The sequence below is a fragment of the Bufo bufo genome, chromosome 5, assembly GCF_905171765.1.
Source record: "Bufo bufo chromosome 5, aBufBuf1.1, whole genome shotgun sequence".
In the NCBI taxonomy this organism is placed as follows: domain Eukaryota; kingdom Metazoa; phylum Chordata; class Amphibia; order Anura; family Bufonidae; genus Bufo; species Bufo bufo.
Window position 1 is genome coordinate 477,937,838 of NC_053393.1, and position 20,878 is coordinate 477,958,715.

The window sequence follows — 20,878 nt, forward strand, 5'->3', positions numbered from 1 at the left end:
AGCCTAGGTGGGCAAAGGGGCCCACATTCCAAAGAGCACCTTTCGGATTTCACTGGTCATTTACCTACTTACCACACATTAGGGCCCCTGGAAAATGCCAGGGCAGTATAACTACCCCACAAGTGACCCCATTTTGGAAAGAAGACACCCCAAGGTATTCCGTGAGGGGCATGGCGAGTTCCTCGAATTTTTTATTTTTTGTCACAAGTTAGTGGAAAATGATGATTTTTTTTTTTTTTTTTTTTTTCATACAAAGTCTCATATTCCACTAACTTGTGACAAAAAATAAAAACTTCCATGAACTCACTATGCCCATCAGCGAATACCCTGGGGTCTCTTCTTTCCAAAATGGGGTCACTTGTGGGGTAGTTATACTGCCCTGGCATTCTAGGGGCCCAAATGTGTGGTAAGGAGTTTGAAATCAAATTCTGTAAAAAATGACGAGTGAAATTCGAAAGGTGCTCTTTGGAATGTGGGCCCCTTTGCCCATCTAGGCTGCAAAAAAGTGTCACACATCTGGTATCTCCGTACTCAGGAGAAGGTGGGGAATGTGTTTTGGGGTGTCTTTTTACATATACCCATGCTGGGTGAGAGAAATATCTTGGCAAAAGACAACTTTTCCCATTTTTTTATACAAAGTTGGCATTTGACCAAGATATTTATCTCACCCAGCATGGGTATATGTAAAAAGACACCCCAAAACACATTCCCCAACTTCTACTGAATACGGAGATACCAGATGTGTGACACTTTTTTGCAGCCTAGGTGGGCAAAGGGGCCCATATTCCAAAGAGCACCTTTCGGATTTCACTCGTCATTTTTTACAGAATTTGATTTCAAACTCCTTACCACACATTTGGGCCCCTAGAATGCCAGGGCAGTATAACTACCCCACAAGTGACCCCATTTTGGAAAGAAGAGACCCCAAGGTATTTCGTGATGGGCATAGTGAGTTCATGGAAGTTTTTATTTTTTGTCACAAGTTAGTGGAATATGAGACTTTGTAAGAAAAAAAAAAAAAAAGAAAAAAATCATCATTTTCCGCTAACTTGTGACAAAAAATAAAAAGTTCTATGAACTCACTATGCCCATCACGAAATACCTTGGGGTGTCTACTTTCCGAAATGGGGTCATTTGTGGGGTGTTTGTACTGTCTGGCCATTGTAGAACCTCAGGAAACATGACAGGTGCTCAGAAAGTCAGAGCTGCTTCAAAAAGCGGAAATTCACATTTTTGTACCATAGTTTGTAAACGCTATAACTTTTACCCAAACCATTTTTTTTTTACCCAAACATTTTTTTTTAATCAAAGACATGTAGAACAATAAATTTAGAGCAAAATTTATATATGGATGTCGTTTTTTTTTGCAAAATTTTACAACTGAAAGTGAAAAATGTCATTTTTTTGCAAAAAAATCGTAAAATTTCGATTAATAACAAAAAAAGTAAAAATGTCAGCAGCAATGAAATACCACCAAATGAAAGCTCTATTAGTGAGAAGAAAAGGAGGTAAAATTCATTTGGGTGGTAAGTTGCATGACCGAGCAATAAACGGTGAAAGTAGTGTAGGTCAGAAGTGTAAAAAGTGGCCTGGTCTTTCAGGGTGTTTAAGCACTGGGGGCTGAGGTGGTTAAAAGGAATCTATCAGCAGTTTTGACCATGCTATACTGTTGACAGCACTAGTTAGGGGCTAGGGAGGGCAAGACAAACATACCTTTCATCAGCAGTGTAGTGTGAATCTGAACTTTTATTCTTGCAGGTTCTGTTCGTACATGTGCGATGAAGGCAGGACTTGACTATGAAGTTCACTCTGCTCACTGCTCCTCCCTCTGCTCTGAGTGACAGCTGTAGCATCTAATCAGGAGACCACTACCACTGTCAATCAGAGCAGAGAGGAGGGGTTTTGAAGCAGTCCAATGCAGAGAACACCTCACACTGATGCTCCTCCACTAGTGCACTAAAGGAGCAGAATCTGGCAGAATAAAAGTTCATATTTACAGGAATCCTGAATTAAATCACAAAATATATGTTTGCACTGCTCTCCCCAGCCCCTACTTACTGCTGTCAGAAGTTTAACATGGTCAAAACTGCTGACAGATCCCTTAAAGCAGGGATTAGCAGCCACTGGCACTCCAGCTGTTCTGAAACTACAACTCCCAGCATTCTCATTTCATTTCTATGGAAGTTACAAGAACAGACGAGCAAGTGTCCATGCTGTGAGTGGTAGTTTCACAGCAGCTAAAGTGCTAAAGGTTGCTGATACCTGCCGCATGGCAGTATTATGACCTCTAACGGGTTTTAGAAGTGCATCTGGCCTTTACTCCACTTCTGTACATCTCAGATCTTTCTTGTTTTCTGTCAGATTTCATAGTATGGAGAAGAACAGCCTATGTGCCATGTGCAGGAGGCTTTAGGAAGACTTTAGATCAGGGGTGCACAACATTTCTTGGTTGGGGGCCACATTGCCAGACTGAACCAATGACGAGGGCCGAAATTAAAATTTAAATGTGTATTAACAACTGAAATATTGTACTTATGGCATATTGAACACACATTATATACCATTAATGTCTAGTTACACTTCCAGGACTCCCATCTAATGGGAGAAATACATGAAAAATACATGTGAGCAGCCACAAGACATAGGCATATATGTCTGTTACCAGATAGTTGTGGGCCACACAGAATGGTATCAAGGGCCGCAGGTTGTGCACCTCTGCTTTAGATGCTCTTGCTACTTCTACTTCTACTTCTACATAGCTGTCTTCTGTCTGTGATTAGGGATGGATTTTATGGGATAAAAAAAAAATACAGCTTCTTTCTCTCAAAAACAGCACCACATCTGTCTATGGATTGCATCTGGTATTGCAGCTCAGGCCCATTGAAGTGAATAAGCCAGACATAACCTGTGGACAGGTGTGCTACTGTTTTTGAAAGACATATGTGTTCACCTGACAATACTGTTTACCTTTGTAGCTGATGAACACTCCAACAAAACTGCATGACTAACCAATTCTAAATGGTATGCCAAGATAAACTGTAAATTGGGCCTGCATCCAGCTGAAGCGGACAGTGAGAAGAACATCGTAAGGAGAGCCTTGCCTTGCACCTGCTTTCTTCCAGATAGCATAAACGTTACCACTCCTACAATTGGTGATAACAAAGAACAGCTAGCAGAGCTCTCTTCTCATCATGTACTTTTTAGTTGGATACAGCCTCTAATGGTGCTATCAGGGTCAGACTGGCCCACCAGAGTACCAGAAGATCCTCTGCTGGGCTCAGGCTCTGATACTATAATGGGCTCAAAGAGCCAAGAGAGAAAAATATATGGCTTTGTTGGAGCCAATCACTTGCCATTAGGGTTAAAATTTTTGATCCAAAATCTATAAAATGTTATTGATGGTATAAGGGTTAGGCCTCAAGAATAATTTCCTCTAGTGGTCCCCAGGTACCTCAGTCTCACAGTGAGTACTATAAAGGCTGTAGAGACCTTTTGTCTCCATTTGTTTTCTGCAGGTTGCATGTATTCTCTTACGTTGCAAGTTGCACAATTCCTCTCAGTAAGAAATCCATCAGACAAGCTCTCTGGCAGCTCATCTGTAGCCTTTCCTCCCTTCTCTCCTGAATGCAAATGTGAACTGAATTCTTTACAGCCAAATAAAACAGCAAAATAAACATAAATGAAAAGGAATTTCATTGTGTTAATGTTGAGAAGAGCAGAGAGTGAGACTATAGACGTAGCTGTCAGAAAGCTTGTCTTATGAATTTTACACCGAATGGCACTGAACAGCCTGCAATGTATGTGAATACATGCAGGCTGCAGAAGACAAATAGTGCAACATTTTTAAAGAAAACCCCACACTCACTGATTGCTAGAATGATAGAAGCGCTCACATAACAAGTTCTCTTTCCTCTCTGCAAGAGTCGGAATTAAGACAGGCCTATAGACTTTCTACTCAGCCCACCTCCTGCAGCTACAGTGGTGCTTGAAAGGTTGTGAACAATTCAGAATTTTCTATATTTCTGCATAAATTTGACCTAAAACTACATCAGATTTTCACACAAGTCCTAAATGTATATAAGATAACAAAATCAAACAAATGGGTGAAAAATATTATCCTTGGTCATTTATTTATTGAGGAAAATGTCTGTCAATCTTTAAGATTGGCAGATAAGTGGAAGGTGAAATTAGAGTCTTCAATGAATGGTCTTACGAACAGTGGATGTGGATCCACTGTGCCAACCAACCGGTTTGACTTTGGGCTAGTCCTGGCGGTCCCCTGGTATTCACCCTTTAACCCCTATACAGGGATATGACCTTTGCTGCAGTGGAGCCACCAAGCCACTACCTCTTGGAAAAGTCCCGGTGTGGTTGGCTGCTTACCCACAAGAATTAGAGAAACCAATGCATGGCACCGAAGAATCAGGCAATACACACAGGAAACAGGCAATGGTGAGGGCTGACAGAGTTTGGGAAAATCTGTAAACAAATCCAAAAGTAAGGGTAGGTGGCATAGGAGATCGGTACACAGTCAGAACAAGGAATAATAGCCCAGGAGGAAGAACTGCTCTAGTCCTAGGGAGCAACGATGGGAAAAAAGTCACTGTACTAGACTTTTGCAGCCAGAACCACTACCACTCCCATCTTCCACTCTGGCTTCTCAGGGGCTTGTGGCAAAAGGATAGGGCAAAGTGAATACTTTTGCCCTAACCTTTTGTTCTCGCAGGAGATAAGCCATGCCAGACGTGGCTGCCAGAAATTTCCCTACTCTCCCCATTGAATACTTTGGCTGAGACGAACTTGTATGTGTATGGGAGAGCTGGGAGGGAGTCGTGAGAAATAACCGTGGGATGAGAACAATTGTTTGGCTGACCATTGACTGTGTATGGCTACCCTTATGCTTTAGTGTGGGTGCTTATGTGTCCCTTTTATTAGCAAGGTGGTTCTATAGAAAATAAAAACATTTCTTTTTTTATTTAAAAACTTTAATGCTTTAAAAATTAAACAGATACTCAGGACTGAAGACAGTATAAACAGGCCAACGCACTGAGCCTCCTTGTTGATGAAGGAAATGCATTCAACCAAGGCCGCTCTAATATACATTTCTATGCAAATCTCTGTAAATTAAATTCAAGCAGGTTTGGAGCCTTGGCCTTAAAATACTTTTCTTTACCGAATATGCTGTACATCATTTAGCAGCAGACGCTAAAGCAATTTTCCACAATTGCAAAATACAGGATCAGCTCTTTAATTTCTACAATTTAGCTGTCATTACTGTCAGCAGGATCTTGTCATAGCACACAACAGGGTTTAGAATAAAATGACGCATTTAAATAAACACAGCCTGCGGGGTGACCACAGATGGGATGTAAATTATTAAAGAGCTTCTTACCTTGGGCATGTATTAGGGTATATCACAGCAAGTTGCTTCATATTGATGTTCATGAAAATTATGGAGTAAATGAATTTACACAAACTCTTTACTTTTTGCAGGGGGGTCAAGTAGACGGCTAATAAATCAGACATACTGTGGAAATAGTTTTTGGAAAAACCTTATTACAATTTGTTTGCCGCCTCATTTGTATTTCTCGGGATACAGAGCAGGATTAGCTGTTACATTATTGCAGGGAGAATAAAAAAAATCCAGGATATTGATAGCTTGCTTGGTTCTTTTTAACCAAGCCAATTTCTTTCTAGGTTTTGATGCATTCTTTAACTTTTAATTGTGTTTTATTGTGTTGTTGGTAAGTATGATCTTCATGACAATATCCAAAGTCAGCTTTCTTGCCTTAAAATGGTTGTCCCACAGTTTAATCTAGGAAGAGGAAATGTTATTTAAAAAAAAAAATGAAAAAACATTAGCCCCCTGTTAAATCTACAACAAATCCAGGACTGACGCTCCAGTGGTCCCCACCAGTCCATCACTGGTCTAGTACTGGACATTTCAGCATCACTGCTGATGCCAGTGAGTTGCTGTACCAGCGGTTACCGCCAGCGCATTAGCGCTGGAGCTGTGGGGGATTTAAAAGGGCCATTTACCCTCTCCTTCCTGACCAGACTCATTTTCTGTTTTTCCAGTACATAGGTCTTTAAAAGCAATAAAAAATATTTCCATTCAGTTATGCAAATAATTTTTGAGCAGCCTCTTTTCAGTGACATAACTTTTGTCATTTTCATTTAAGTCTTTTTACACCCACCCTTTTTTTTAATAGCACAAAAATATAAATTTTGTGCGTGATGGTGTTTTTTTTATTATTCTTTTTACTTTGTCTTTATTTTTTCAAATTTCACAATTTGTGCCCTCCATAAGGTCATACAAGACCTTTGAGAGAAACTTTACATGACATTTTTTTACGGCTGGCATATTAGCCTAAGTTACCGGGGGATACATTATAGAAGGTAGGTCACGATCACTGCAGAGCTAATCTGGGCCTAATAAGACCTAGCAGCTCATGCAGATGCCCAGCCACATGACCACTGGGACCGGAGCAGGAAGTGATATTGCCATTTCATCATCTCTATACATATGCAACACTGTGGAAGGCAGGGACAGCAAAAAACATCCTTCCTTACTCTATGGGAAGCCCAGCTGTCACTGACAGACAGCTCCTTATTCCTGCAGCTGTACAGTTAACATGCTGCTGTGATCCTTGCAAGGACATTTAGAAACAATAAGTGCCGACCGCCCATGTATATAGTCAACCTGCAGTTACCAAGTGGTTAAAAAAACATCAACACAAAGTTTTTGAGATAAATGTTAAATTTTTATTTTTTTGGGTAAATGAAGAAGACTGAAGACAGTGATGAATGTTCCCAAGTTTAGTTAGCCTTTGAAAGTTCCTTGAAGAACATCAATAGGAGCTGTATTGTGCCAGTGACTTACTTATTTTCAGCCTCCGCTATTTTTGCGTGTTAGATCTTGTGTCCCCTGATGATTCCGCAGCCTCTGCTGTGTGGACAAGAAGTCAGTTACTCTATTCATCCCTATGACAGCCTTGATGTCAGTCTCATAGGAATGACTACAGAAATTAGAATTCTGGGAAATTCTAAATTCTGTGATTGCCTCTCTAAATTCCTTAACTCCTATTGACTGTGCATGTAAAGTGATTATATCAGAAGGGGCAGATCTACTGAGCAAAATGCACAGCAGAATTCTGGTGGAAATTGTGCCCAAAAAAAAGTGGTGCACTGATTCATCCCTAATGTATTATGTGTTTTAGATATTTTTTGCATCTTCTATACAGTTTAAAAAGAGTATAAAATAAAGCGTGGCTAGGAGGAGTCAGAAAGGAGGAGGAATCATCATTTTTCAGTTATTTCTATTCTAGCACTTTTAGAAATACAAATCTAAAAGTATGTATAATATAATAAATATAATAATAAAATATAATCAATGGTGATTCCAAATATGAATTGGATATTTATTCATAAAGCTTTAAATGTGAGTTTATATACATTTTCTGACAATATTTAAGTTCATCGCTCTCCTTCATGGCTCTTCTGTTAATGTTTTGTTTAGTACAATAAATTACTTGATAATGGCTAATTGCATCTCTCTTCAGAATATCATGGGGTGTTCATATTTAACAAGAAATAGCTATTTCTTCTTCATTGAATAATGCATTCCCAGTGGTCCTAAAACTGAACCAGTGTGTCTTCTAGGAGATATGCCAATCTCCTCTAAGCCATAGCTATTTATCCTTTCTGGTAATTATGGGAACAAACATAAGACTCTGCAGAACTCCCTTGAGTGACAGGCATCTTTCAGCTGATAGAGCGAGTTCTGTTAGTCTTAATTAAATGAGAATCCCAATAAAGAATTGAGCTTATTATGTATTTTTTATACTATTTTTTTTTTACACATAACAGCTTTTTTACAGTTTTTATTATTTCATTATGGATTATATTTCTACTTAAAATGAGGTTTCATATACGAGGGAGCTCAATATTGCACTTTATTGGACATTATGGAATTATAGTTAAAAATCAATGAAACCATCAATCGTTTGCTATCCAGGGTTTCAAAATGACATAGAATAGATAGTCAATACTATATATTATTCTGCAGCTGCAATAAGATAAAATGCTGTCTTATGAGAAATGTTAATTTTTTAAATTTTCAGAATGTAAGTATAATAATAAAAAAAACAAAGGGATCAGTATTACATTGACCATTTAATGATTGTAGCAGCATCTACAGTAATCTATCATTACTTGTACTGAAACGACACTTTCAGGGCACGTTGAAAAAGATAGACGTCAGAGACGCCCTGGATGGTTAAATGGGATTGCAATTTCAAATACCCTATAGGGAAATTCTAAGTTCATGGAAGATGGTTCGTTGTTAAAATGTTATGCCTATCCTCTACAGTGATGGCTTATTGCTAGGATTTGCCATCACTTTAGGATTGGTAGGGGTTCGACCTGAGGAACCGCCACAGATCCATAGAATGAAGAGACTGCAGTGCTGGTTTATCACTGTGCCCCCTTTTTAGTTTGCCTTGCATAGTGGAATTCCCAGCTAGGATGTACAGAAAGCTGCAGCATGGTCCCTTGCACTTGAATGCACAGCAATGGCTCAACAGTGAAGGAATGGCCAAAGAGAAAGGGGGAGAAGGCGCTCATAGGTGGTGGTGGACAAGATATGTTGTTATCTGCTCCTAGCCAGGGTGAGTGGTTACTACTCACCTTGGTTTGGTTGTACTTTATGTAGTACAATTCCGGTGGAGGTAAAATCGTAGGGGTGATCTGGGTTGGTGCAGCCGAATATCGTCCAAGTTGACCATGGGCGGGAGCCAAGCCGCCACTTTGGTGCGTATTGTGGTATATGGGCGGGAGCTCGTCTGCACTAGGTTCGTGCGGTGAGCAGATGGACACAAGGCGCAATTCACAACCCAGTTGAGGATACAAAATATTTTTAATTTTTTTGGTATGCAAAGACGACACGTTTCGGGGTACGCAGACCCTTTTATCAAGTCTGTATCCTTGTCACCGTAGGCTAAATGGAGGTCACTCTTGTTGGAGATCCCTTTTGGGGGGTGTATGGCGGTCCGCACTGCTTGATGATGCGGCCGATGAGTGTCCTCCTGTGGTAGCGCTTCTGCACGTGTAGCCTGCACCGCAGCTGCCAGACCTAGAAAAACACAGAGGAAAGGGCCAGAATCTGAAGGCTCTGTCTACTGTGTAGTGGCCTTGCCAGTGTTCTTCAGCTTAGCTCCCATTCAAGTGAATAATATCCTGAGGCTAAGTCATCAGAATCTACTGGCTGGAAAACCCCATTAGCTACCACCATCTATTAGTCACACCAAAAAACTGTTAGAAAATGTGTCATTTGATCTGGTGGACCAAACATGTCTGTGTATTACTTACATAGTTCATTGCTTTCAGTTACAAAAGCAGGGATTCTACTGATGGGTCCCCCCAGAGTTTACAGCTGATGGCTGGACTATAATGGTGGACCATTCACTAAGAGGTCCACCAAAGTGCCAGTTAAGAAGTTAGTAGTTGAAAGCAGGGACAGGAAGTCCTCACTGGAAGTCAGTAGAGCCAAAATGGTCACCTGAGACCAGCAATGGGAAATTGAAAGAAGACTGGTCAGTTCTAGAGATGAGCGAACTTCTGTTTTAAGTTCGGCGTCTAAAGTTCGGCTTCCGGTTAGCGGAGGATCGCGATATGGATTCCGAATTCCGTTGTGGTCCGTAGTAGCGGAATCAATAATGGCCATTAGTAGCGGAATCCGTAGTAGCGGAATCCATATCGGGATCCTCCGCTAACCGGAAGCCGAACTTAAAACAGAAGTTCGCTCATCTCTAGTCAGTTCTTCTACTTAACAACTGTATCCAACCTTTTACCTTGTCAATAGGACATGTTCGTACTCAGGCAGGCCCGTTTGGAGAGCGTAGGCTAAGTAGGGACATGCCCCATTTAAAACTGTAATGGTAAGATCTAGTTGGCAATTTATTCAATCCAGGAGTAATAACTGTGGAATGGCACAATGCAGATGCTCCAGAAATTTTAAATAGAAGTATTTATGAAGGCAGACATGTCAGTAAGGCTGAATCCTGTTCACCATGTGGTGCAACCAGTCAAATTTCTTAGCATTTACCACTGATTACTGTCCAATTTATGTAAATGTGGTATTGCATGATTCAAATCCTTGATGAATATAAAAGTTATTACTTTGTATCAATAAAAGTGGTTTACTGCATGGAAGAAAGTGTTGTGGCTTTTCTATGCGAATGTCAGGAAAACCGTCAGGTCCTCTATAATTTTGTTCACAACTCCTATGTACTGTGAATGTAATTTCTAATTGTGGACTCATAAAATGAGCTCTAAGTAACGTTGAGCCGCAGAGCGCATTTCATCTTCTTCCTTCCCTAATATAAAGTGCGTCTGAACATTTAGTACCTGACTGCAGCTGCGGTTGGCGGTGCATTGTTTTTCATCGCATCCATCTGTAGTGAGGTATTTATTAATACATTTTGCAAGATATTTGTATTGGTTTTTCATGTTATTTTATTTTTAAGAAAGAACGATATCACAATATCCATTTCTGTTTAAGGTCTCATTGAACTGGAAAACAATCACAGAGTGAAAGTTGCAGCAGATAAAAAACAGATGCCTTACTCCGAGTTTCAGTACATTCAAGTGGATGACTACAGTGAGTGTAAATTGAAATATTAGATACTTTTTTATTATTATTGTTCTCTATTTATATATTGCCAGCATGTTCCTCGCTGTATGTGTTCTTTATCTTTCACACCCAAGCAAATCAACTGCTTCTCTTTCATCTGAGCTGCAATAACATTGTACAGCAGAAAAAGGACATACTTGCCAAAATACTGAACATAATATATAGACTAAAAAAAAAGAAAATCTCTTTATAACAAAGCTAGAACCAGTCCTGTACCTCTCATGTATCCAGAGATCTCCCTATTCATTGCTTCAATTGCTCTGCTAGATCCTCTTCAGGCTGGCTGCTCAGAGGCCATGTCCTTTCTGCTAGAGTACTCTGTCACACCTCAGGGGGTGGGTCCTTTCTACAATAGATCTCTCCCTACCACAGGTCAGGGAGGTGTCCTTTCTGCTGCAGCTCTCTCCCTATCACAGCTCAGGGGACATGACCTTTCTCAGGGAGTGTATCGTTTCTGCTGCAGATTTCCCCCTGTAACCGTCACAGCTTCTGACAGTAGATATGGCTGGTGGCAGGTGAAGGATGGAACTGAGCATGTGCGACCACCTTATCAGATTAAAGAACAGGGGGTACCATTATAATGAAATTAAAAAAAATATCTCACAGCTGGAGCATTTTTGTAACAGAAAGTAAATTACTAAAGTAACTAGTTTTTCATGCTGGATCATATTAAAATAACATTTAATGGTGGCACAATACCCTTTACATTGTGTTTGTTGTTCACTAGTAAAATTTTATTTAAGGATGTTTAAAGGTTGAAAATTCTGTACGGATTTAAATTAAAGGGGTTGTTTCACTTCAACAAGTGGCATTTATCATGTAGAGAACTTTAATACAAGGCACTTACTAATGGATTGTGATTGTCCATCTTGCCTCCTTTGCTGGCTGGATTCATTTTTCCATCATATTATACACTGCTCGTTTCCATGGTAATGACCACCCTGCAATCCAGCAGTGGGGTTGCGCATGCACACTATAGGAAAAAGTGCTGCCTCTCCGTTGACTGGGACTGTGGGAGCTCCTGTAGCACGCAAGCACGACCACTGCTTCTGGATTGCATGGTGGTCATAACCATGGAAATGAGCAGTGTAAAATGTGATGGAAAAATGAATCCAGCCAGCAAAGGAGACAATATGGACAATCACAATACATTAGTAAGTGCCTTGCATTAACATTCTCTACATAATAAATGCTATTTGCAGAAGTGAGACAACCCCTTTAATATACCTTTTATGGAGGTAAAAGATACCTATAACCGCTGCTCTGCCTATAATTCCCACTAGGGGGAGCTCCCCCTCGTGCATGCAGACAGAATGGCATCTTTTAACTTTCTTTTAAGTGTGTACATGTGATTTAAAGGGAATCTGTCACTAGCAATTTACCCAAATTTTTTTTTCATGAATCCATGTTTAACAGAGTACCTTTTTTCCATCTGTCTTGTTCTTTTGATTGTGAGTCTTGTCATTTCTTTAAAAAATCGATTCTTATGATATGTAAATGATGCTGTAAGGAGCCCAGAGGGGCGTTCTTCTTTCTCCACGGTGCCCAGGAACGCCCCTCTGAAGTGCCGTGCCCGGCTAAATTTGAAAACTAATAACGCCTCCAAGTTCATCTAAGTCGCCTCCCAGAGGCGCGGCTAAGTGCTCAACACCCCCCCCTCCTCAGCGCCGCGCTCTGCGGCAAACACCCCGATCCTCCTCTCGCCGGCATCCCAAATCCCGCGCAGGCGCAGTGCCGGCGATTGCCTGCGCTATGATAAGATGACTGACGGCACTGCGCCTGCGCGGGATTTGGGATGCCGGCGAGAGGAGGATCGGGGTGTTTGCCGCAGAGCGCGGCGCTGAGGAGGGGGGGTGTTGAGCACTTAGCCGCGCCTCTGGCAGGCGACTTAGATGAACTTTGAGGCGTTATTAGTTTTCAAATTTAGCCGGGCACGGCACTTCAGAGGGGCGTTCCTGGGCACCGTGGAGAAAGAATAACGCCCCTTTGGGCTCCTTACAGCGTCATTTACATATCATAAGAATCGATTTTTTAAAGAAATGACAAGACTCACAATCAAAAGAACAAGACAGATGGAAAAAAGGTACTCTGTTAAACATGGATTCATGAAAAAAAAATTTGGGTAAATTGCTAGTGAAAGATTCCCTTTAAAGCTCTTTGTCAGAAAAGCAAAAATCCGATCCATTTAATGATATGTTAAGAAATTAATCAGCATAGAATGTTGGTGTTCAATAGTAGATATTTACTTTTGAGACAAAGGTACTGACTGTCGATGGTTTAAGTAAATCTTAACACAAAATGTTTGGTAGGACAATAATAGCATTAATAATAATCATTAATAACCATTGTGTTGGGAGCTTATTTCTGCTGCTTCCTCTTCTGCTCCGTAAAACAACAGATTTTAGCTGCTATAAATGTAACCGCTCAAGGGCATTGCCTCTAATTTAAGGAACATTGGCTCTGATGTTAACAGACATGAGAACAAATTTGCTATCAGTATGGTGTTAATAGTCAACTTGATACATGACGTCTGTATTGTTAATCTTAACGAACAAGATAGAACAATAGATCAAACGACAATTTAATTTACGAATGCTTGACTGGGCTGATTCTCCTAATGATTCTGTGCTTAATTTGACCTTAAATAACCCGGAGGAGTCTCTATAGCAGCTGTTTTCTGGGGAACATTTGCAATAAGCCTTATAATGCTCTATTATTTTCTTCCTTCAGAACTGCCAATGCAGATTATCAAACCGGCAACCTTCATAAACACAGCGCATTACCCTGTTTTGCTTGTTGTGTAAGTATAACGTCAATGCTTTCAAAAATGTCAACTAATTAAGCATTTTTTTCTTGGTAGAAATGAGATTTTTTTCACCTATATTGAAATTTGCAGAGCTTGTGAACCACTGGCCATTAGGAAGCATAATCAGAAAATGAATACTTCTGTTACACTTTATGAACTGGTGAATCTACCAAACAGTGACCTGGACAAAATGACAAGTCACCTGAAAGGACTTACTATGCACAGCAGCTTCTAGTGGGTTAAATGGCGAAGTTAGTTGTCTCCTAACCCAGCCATTGAAGCAGGATCTTCAATGTCTATTAAAAGCCTTCTGTGAAACACGTCATCAATGCAATAAAATATTACCAAGCAGGAACGGGTTAAAGGGGTTGTCCTGTTAAAATAAATATTCCTATAAATACAGAAATAGCAAGTATTTTATTATCCAATCTACTTCGATCTGAAGGTATCTGATCTGGATCCTGGCACCTCCAGTTCCAGCTTCTGCTCCACACACAACAGCGCTGAGTGTGAAGGGAGTCGCTGACTGTTTCATTTTTGTTCCAGGCGGGCAAACTGTTATGGGCAGAGAATGTGGGCCCACTGTGCCAACCAACCAGTTTGACTTTGGGCTAGTCCTGAGGGTGTTATCTTGGCAGTCCCCTGGTTTTCACCCTTTTCACCCCTATACAGGCATCTATATAGGGGATCGCTTGACCTATGTAAAGCTGTGATGAAGAATAGGACTTAGGTATTCCCATCACGCACAGCACTCTGCCGAAACGGGAATGCTGTCCTATGTCAAGCACAAGCTAGAAGTAGGGGTGCCGGAACCAGGATCTGTCTTCAGATCACAACAAGTTGGATAATCAAAGAATATTAGTAGGTACTAAAATGTGCTATTGTAGCCTATTTAAGGATATTTTTTTAACTAGTCAACCACTTTAAAGTATCCCCATAAATGGAGCTTTTATTTTAATCAGCAAACTTCCACACAGTTGTAATTTTTAAGAAAAATACAATACATTCATTACCCCTGGATTAATTATTGTAGAAGTAAAAATATAGGTGCCTATTATTGTAGCTATTCCTATTTTATTCAATTTTTCTCTTTACCTGCAATTACTGACTGATCAAATGTACGAGGCTCAATCAAATGTTTTATGAATACCATAATATATGTTATTTGTTCATCTAATGATATTTCATTTATGTATTGTATTCACTTATAAGGCACCAACATATTCCACAGCATTTAACAGACATTATCATTGCTTACTGTTCCATATCAGTATGTCTTTGAAACGTGGGCAGAAACTAGAGTATCCAGAGGAAACCCACACATACACAGGGAGAACATACAAACTCCATGCAGATGTTGTCCTTGATCAGATTCAAACCTAGGACCCCAGTGTTGCAAGTCACCAGTGCTAACGACCAAACCACTCTGTTCACTGTGTTATTTCAGAGAAAACATAACACATTTGACCTGTATGACCACCCAAAGACAGAAGATTTAAAACCTGATCTAGGGAATTTTATTTTTAGATTTATTAAAAGTCAAGCAGAGGTAACTCTACAACTCTATGTATAAGCTGCCAACCCTGCATAAGAAATAGTGATACAGTCAAATCTTGCCTGTCTAGAACTGTATTTATGGGAGGAAACATAAGGTATAAATTATATTTAGGGAGATACATCAAACATAAATAATTTAAAATAATAAGAGTTTCCATTGAATATGCAGTTCTGGTTGATGGAATTTCTGTCACTCATAGGATTTCTCCAAGAATGTCGAATTTCATATTATTTTTCATGTGGCATTGTCATTTGACATTACCTAGATTTAATGTAAAGTTACAATCGCTCATGATAAGTGGAATTTTTCCCTCGACTTTGACTTTCCTTCCGATGTTGCAAATTTGCTGGTTTTGGACAAAAGCATGGCTTATGAATAATGGGCATATGGAGTAGAATCACTTGGTGAGAACTTTCATATATTAGTAACATACATAGTAACAGTAACATAGTATATAAGGCCGAAAAAAAGTCATTTGTCCATCCAGTTCGGCCTGTTATCCTGCAAAATGATCCAGAGGAAGGCAAAAAAAAAAAAACTGTGAGGTAGAAGCGAATTTTCCTAACTTAAGGGGGAAAAAATTCCTTCCCAACTCCAATCAGGCAATCAGAATAACTCCCTGGATCAACGACCCCTCTCTAGTAGCTATAGCCTGTAATATTATTACACTCCAGAAATACATCCAGGCCCCTCTTGAATTCCTTTATTGTACTCACCATCACCACCTCCTCAGGCAAAGAGTTCCATAGTCTCACTGCTCTTACCGTAAAGAATCCTCTTCTATGTTTGTGTACAAACTTTCTTTCCTCCAGACTCCAGACGCAGAGGATGTCCCCTCATCACAGTCACAGTCCTGGGGATAAATAGATGATGGGATAGATCTCTGTACTGCCCCCTGATATATTTATACATAGTAATTAGATCTCCCCTCAGTCTTCTTTTTTCTAAAGTGAATAACCCTAAAGTTGATAATCTTTCAGCGTACTGTAGTGCCCCCCACCATTCCAGTTATTACTTTAGTTGCCCTCCTCTGGACCCTCTCCAGCTCTGCTATATCTGCCTTGTTCACAGGAGCCCAGAACTGTACACAGTACTCCATGTGTGGTCTGACCAGTGATTTGTAAAGTGGTAGGACTATGTTCTCATCATGGGTATCTATGCCCCTTTTGATGCAACCCATTATCTTATTGGCCTTGGCAGCAGCTGCCTGACACTGGTTTTTACTGCTTAGTTTGCTGTTCAAAAATTCCTAGGTCCTTTTCCATGTCAGTGTTACCCAGTGTTTTATTATTTAGTATGTACGGGTGATTTGCATTATTCCTTCCCATGTGCATAACCTTACATTTGTCAGTGTTAAACCTCATCTGCCACTTCTCTGCCCAAGCCTCCAATCTATCCAGATCCCTCTGTAGTAGTATACTGTCCTCTTCTGTGTCAATTACTTTACACAGTTTAGTGTCATCTGCAAAATTTGATATTTTACTGTGCATACTTTCTACAAGATCATTAATAAATACATTGAAGAGAATACGGCCCAATACTGACCCCTGAGGTACCCCACTAGTGACAGTGACCCAATCTGAATGTGTACCGTCAATAACCACCCTCTGTTTTCTATTACTGAGCCAGTTACTTACCCACATACAGACATTTTCTCCCAGTCCAAGCATTCTCATTTTATTTACTAATCTTTTATGCAGTACAGTGTCAAATGCTTTGTAGAAGTCCAGATATACGACATCCATTGATTCGCCGCTGTCAAGTCTAGAGCTTACCTCCTCATAGAAACTGATTGAATTAGTTTGACATGACTGATCCCTCATGAAGCCATGCTGATATAGCGTTATTTGCTTATTTTCATTGAGGTACTCCAAGATAGCATCTCTTAGAAAACCCTCAAACAGTTTACCCATGACAGATGTTACATTTACCAGCCTATAGTTTCCGGGCTCTGCTTTTGGACCCTTTTTGAATATTGGCACCACATTTGCTATGTGCCAATCCTGTGGAACACTACCTGTTAGTATAGAGTCCTTAAATATCAGAAATAAGGGTCTGGCTATGACATTACTTAATTCTCGGGGGTGTATGCCATCTGGTCCTGGCGATTTGTCCATTTTAATCTTTTTAGGACGCCATTGTACTTCTTCCTGGGTCAGACAGGGTACTTTTAATGTGGAATTAACTTTTACATTCTGCATTTCATCTGACAGTTTATTTTCCTTAGTGAATACAGTGGAGAAAAAAATATTTAATAGCTTTGCTTTCTCCTCATCGCTCTCTGCAACTCCCCCCTTATTACTCTGTAGAGGGCCGACACCTTCAGATTTATACTTTTTACCATTTATATAATTGAAGAACATTTTAGGGTTAGTTTTGCTCTCTTTGCCAATTAATCTCTAGGTCTCTAGTTTGGCAGCTTTTATTTGTTTTTTACATATTACATTTTTTTCCCTTTAGTTTTTCAGTGCTTCCTCGCTACCCTCCTGTTTTAGTGATTTAAATGCTTTATTTTTGTCATTTATTGCTTTCTTTACAGTTCTTTTTATCCACATAGTTTTTTTCTGGTTCCTTAACCTTTTATTCCCATAAGGTAGGTACCTCTCGCAATTAGATTTTAGGATGCTTTTAGAAATCTCATTTTGTGGCTGTATTTTTATTTTTGAGGACTTTGTCCCAGTTATTAAGGCCTATGGCATCTCTTAGTTGGCTAAATTTAGCTTTTTAAAAGTTTGTTATTGTAACGGTCACGTCCACACACACACAGGGGGAAGGGTAGTGACCACTGCGCTCCACCCTCACCCCTGGCCCTGCCTACTTGCCTCACGAGTGCTGATGACAGGGGACAACTGGACGGCAGTCCCTAACTTAGGATATGTGCAGGGAAGACAGACAAGACAAAATACGGAACATGAACGGACCGGGTCAGAACCAAGAGAGCTACGCAGTACAACGGATTAAGCAAAGAATGGTCAGGAGAAGCCGGGGTCAAATACCAGGAGAGTAGCGAAGTACAAGAGGAGTCCTAAGAGAGTAGTCAGGTGGGAGCCGAGGTCACAAAACCAGGATGTATGCGCAGTACAGGAGGAGCAGGCAGAGGATCGTCAGGGAACAGGATCAGGTAAATATTCAGTAGTCCAACAAATAGCCAGGAACCTAGAAATTAACAGGCAACCTGTAGCCAGCAGGCTGCCTGTATTTATAGTGGGGAGTGAGGGTCATGTGACTTGGCCAGCGTCACATGACCGACAGACCAACCAGTCGAGCACCGAGTGATCAGCTCGGCGCTCAAGGCAGACTAGGAGCAGGGAGCCACCCAGCTAGTAAAGCCGCCCTGGGAATGAGGTCAAACACAGAACCTCATTCCAAAAGCTAAGCAACAGTTCTGCGGGCAATGGGGGACCGAGTGCACCTTCGGAACCCCGTGACAGTACCCCCCCTTTTACGAGGGGCCACCGGACCCAAGACTTCAGGCGATGGCTTTTCATGGTGTTCTAAATGAAATTTACGAACAAGTCTAGAAGCATGAACCTCCCTGGCAGGTACCCAAGATCTCTCTTTAGGTCCATACCCCTTCCAGTGAATCAGGTACTGCAAGGAATTACGCACCTTCCTGACATCCACTATTTTAGACACCACATACTCGACAGCATCATTAACAAGAACCGGCGGAGGCGAGGCTTTCGATGGTACTACCGGTTCAAAATATTTTTTAAGTAGAGATTTATGGAACACATTATGAATGTGGAATGACTCGGGCAGCTCCAACCTAAATGATACCGGGTTAATGAAATCCGTGATCTTATATGGACCAATAAAACGAGGAGCAAATTTTCTAGAAGCTACCTTGAGAGATAGATTCTTGGAGGACAACCATACTTTATCCCCAACCTGAAAGTTCACCCCCCTTGAACGTCTCCTATCGGCCTTGAGTTTTTGAGAACTTTGAACCTTTTCTAGGTTCGATTGAACCCGGGCCCAAACAGTGCACAGTTCGGAGGAGAGTTTATCAGCTTCAGGGTTAGAGGAGGAGACGGACGACCCAGAATGAAAACGGGGATGAAAACCATGGTTACAAAAGAAAGGGGAGACCCCAGCAGAAGAATTGACACGGTTATTCAGAGCAAATTCAGCCAACGGAAGGAATTTGACCCATAATTGCTGGTCATCAGCAACATACAACCTCAGGAATTGTTCCACAAACTAATTAAGGCGTTCAGTCTGCCCATTACTCTCAGGATGGTAGGCGGAAGAAAAAGACAACGAAATTTTACATTTTTGACAGAAGGCCCTCCAGAATTTGGACACAAACTGCACACCCCTATCCGAAACAATATTTTCCGGGATGCCATGTAAACGAACAATCTCTCTCACAAAAATAGATGCCAGGGTTTTAGCATTCGGAAGTTTAGACAGGGGAATGAAATGAACCATCTTGCTAAACCTATCGACCACTACCCAAACCACAGTCTTACCCTCCGCCAGCGGTAGGTCAGTTATAAAGTCCATCGAGATATGGGACCAGGGTCTACTGGGAATGGGTAGGGGTCGTAGGTTACCAGCAGGGCGAGTCCTAGGTGTCTTAGACCTGGCACAAACCTCACAGGCTGACACGTAGGACTTTACATCCCTGGTCAGAGTGGGCCACCAATAAGATCTAGAAACCAGATCCTTAGTGCCCTCAATTCCCCGATGTCCACAAAAGGCAGAATCGTGACACTCACCCAACAGCTGGAGACGAAATTGTACGGGAACAAACAACTTATCTGTTGGGGTGGATACCGGTGCCAGATGTTGTTCAGCCTTAATGCGAGCCGACATATCCTAGGTTAGAGCCGCTAAGAAGATGTTTGCTGGTAGGATGGATTCGGGCGGCGTCTCAGTGGGTTGAAAAGCATGGAAGCTCCGAGATAATGTGTCTGCCTTCACATTTTTACTTCCCGGCCTGAACGTAATGGAGAAATCAAAACGGGTAAAAAACAGAGCCCATCGGGCTTGTCGGGGATTCAACCTCTTAGCGGACTCGAGAAACATTAGGTTTTTATGGTCAGTGACAACAGTTACTCGATGCCTTGCCCCCTCCAAAAAATGTCTCCACTCCTCAAATGCCCATTTAATGGCCAACAGCTCCCTATTCCCTATGTCGTAGTTTCTCTCCGTGGGAGAGAATTTCCTAGAGAAGAAGGCACACGGTCTCAGGTTAGTGAGGCTAGCAGGACCTTGTGAAAGGACTGCTCCTGCGCCGTCCTCGGACGCATCCACCTCCACAATAAAGGGTCTCTCCTGATCAGGCTGGATCAGAATGGGAGCGCTACTAAATGCCTTTTTTAATGTTTCAAATGAAGAAATGGCCTTGGTAGACCAATTCTCCAAATCCGCCCCTTTCTTAGTAAGGTCGGTCAATGGCTTAGCAATTACAGAAAAATTCATGATAAATTTACGGTAGTAATTAGCGAAACTCAAAAACCGTTGTAAAGCCTTTAAGGATGAAGGCCTTACCCATTCCTTAATTGCTAAAACCTTACCAGGATCCATCTTAAAGGCGTGAGGAGTCAAAACATGCCCTAGAAACAGTATCTCCTGTACACCAAAGACACAGTTCTCTTGCTTAGCGGATAGCTGGTTCTCCCTCAACACCTCTAATACTTGTTTGACATGGGACACATGAGATTCGAAATCAGGAGAGAATATCAAAATGTCGTCAAGATAGACAATAATAAATTTACCTAAGAACTCCCTAAGAATATCGTTCATTAAGTTTTGGAACACAGCTGGGGCATTGCTGAGTCCAAAAGGCATCACCTGATATTCAAAGTGTCCT

General features: G+C 41.1%; 1 protein-coding gene across 3 annotated transcripts in view; it reads left to right on the forward strand.

Moving 5' to 3' along the window:
• Positions 1 to 20,878, forward strand: part of DPP6 (dipeptidyl peptidase like 6) — a 1,686,142-nt gene that overhangs the window by 1,627,117 nt on the left and 38,147 nt on the right. For all 3 annotated transcript variants that reach the window (XM_040434145.1, XM_040434144.1, XM_040434146.1), the window contains 2 exons: positions 10,562 to 10,660; positions 13,424 to 13,493. In XM_040434145.1, coding sequence (XP_040290079.1) covers positions 10,562 to 10,660; positions 13,424 to 13,493 — 169 coding nt within the window. The remainder of the gene's footprint in view (positions 1 to 10,561; positions 10,661 to 13,423; positions 13,494 to 20,878) is intronic.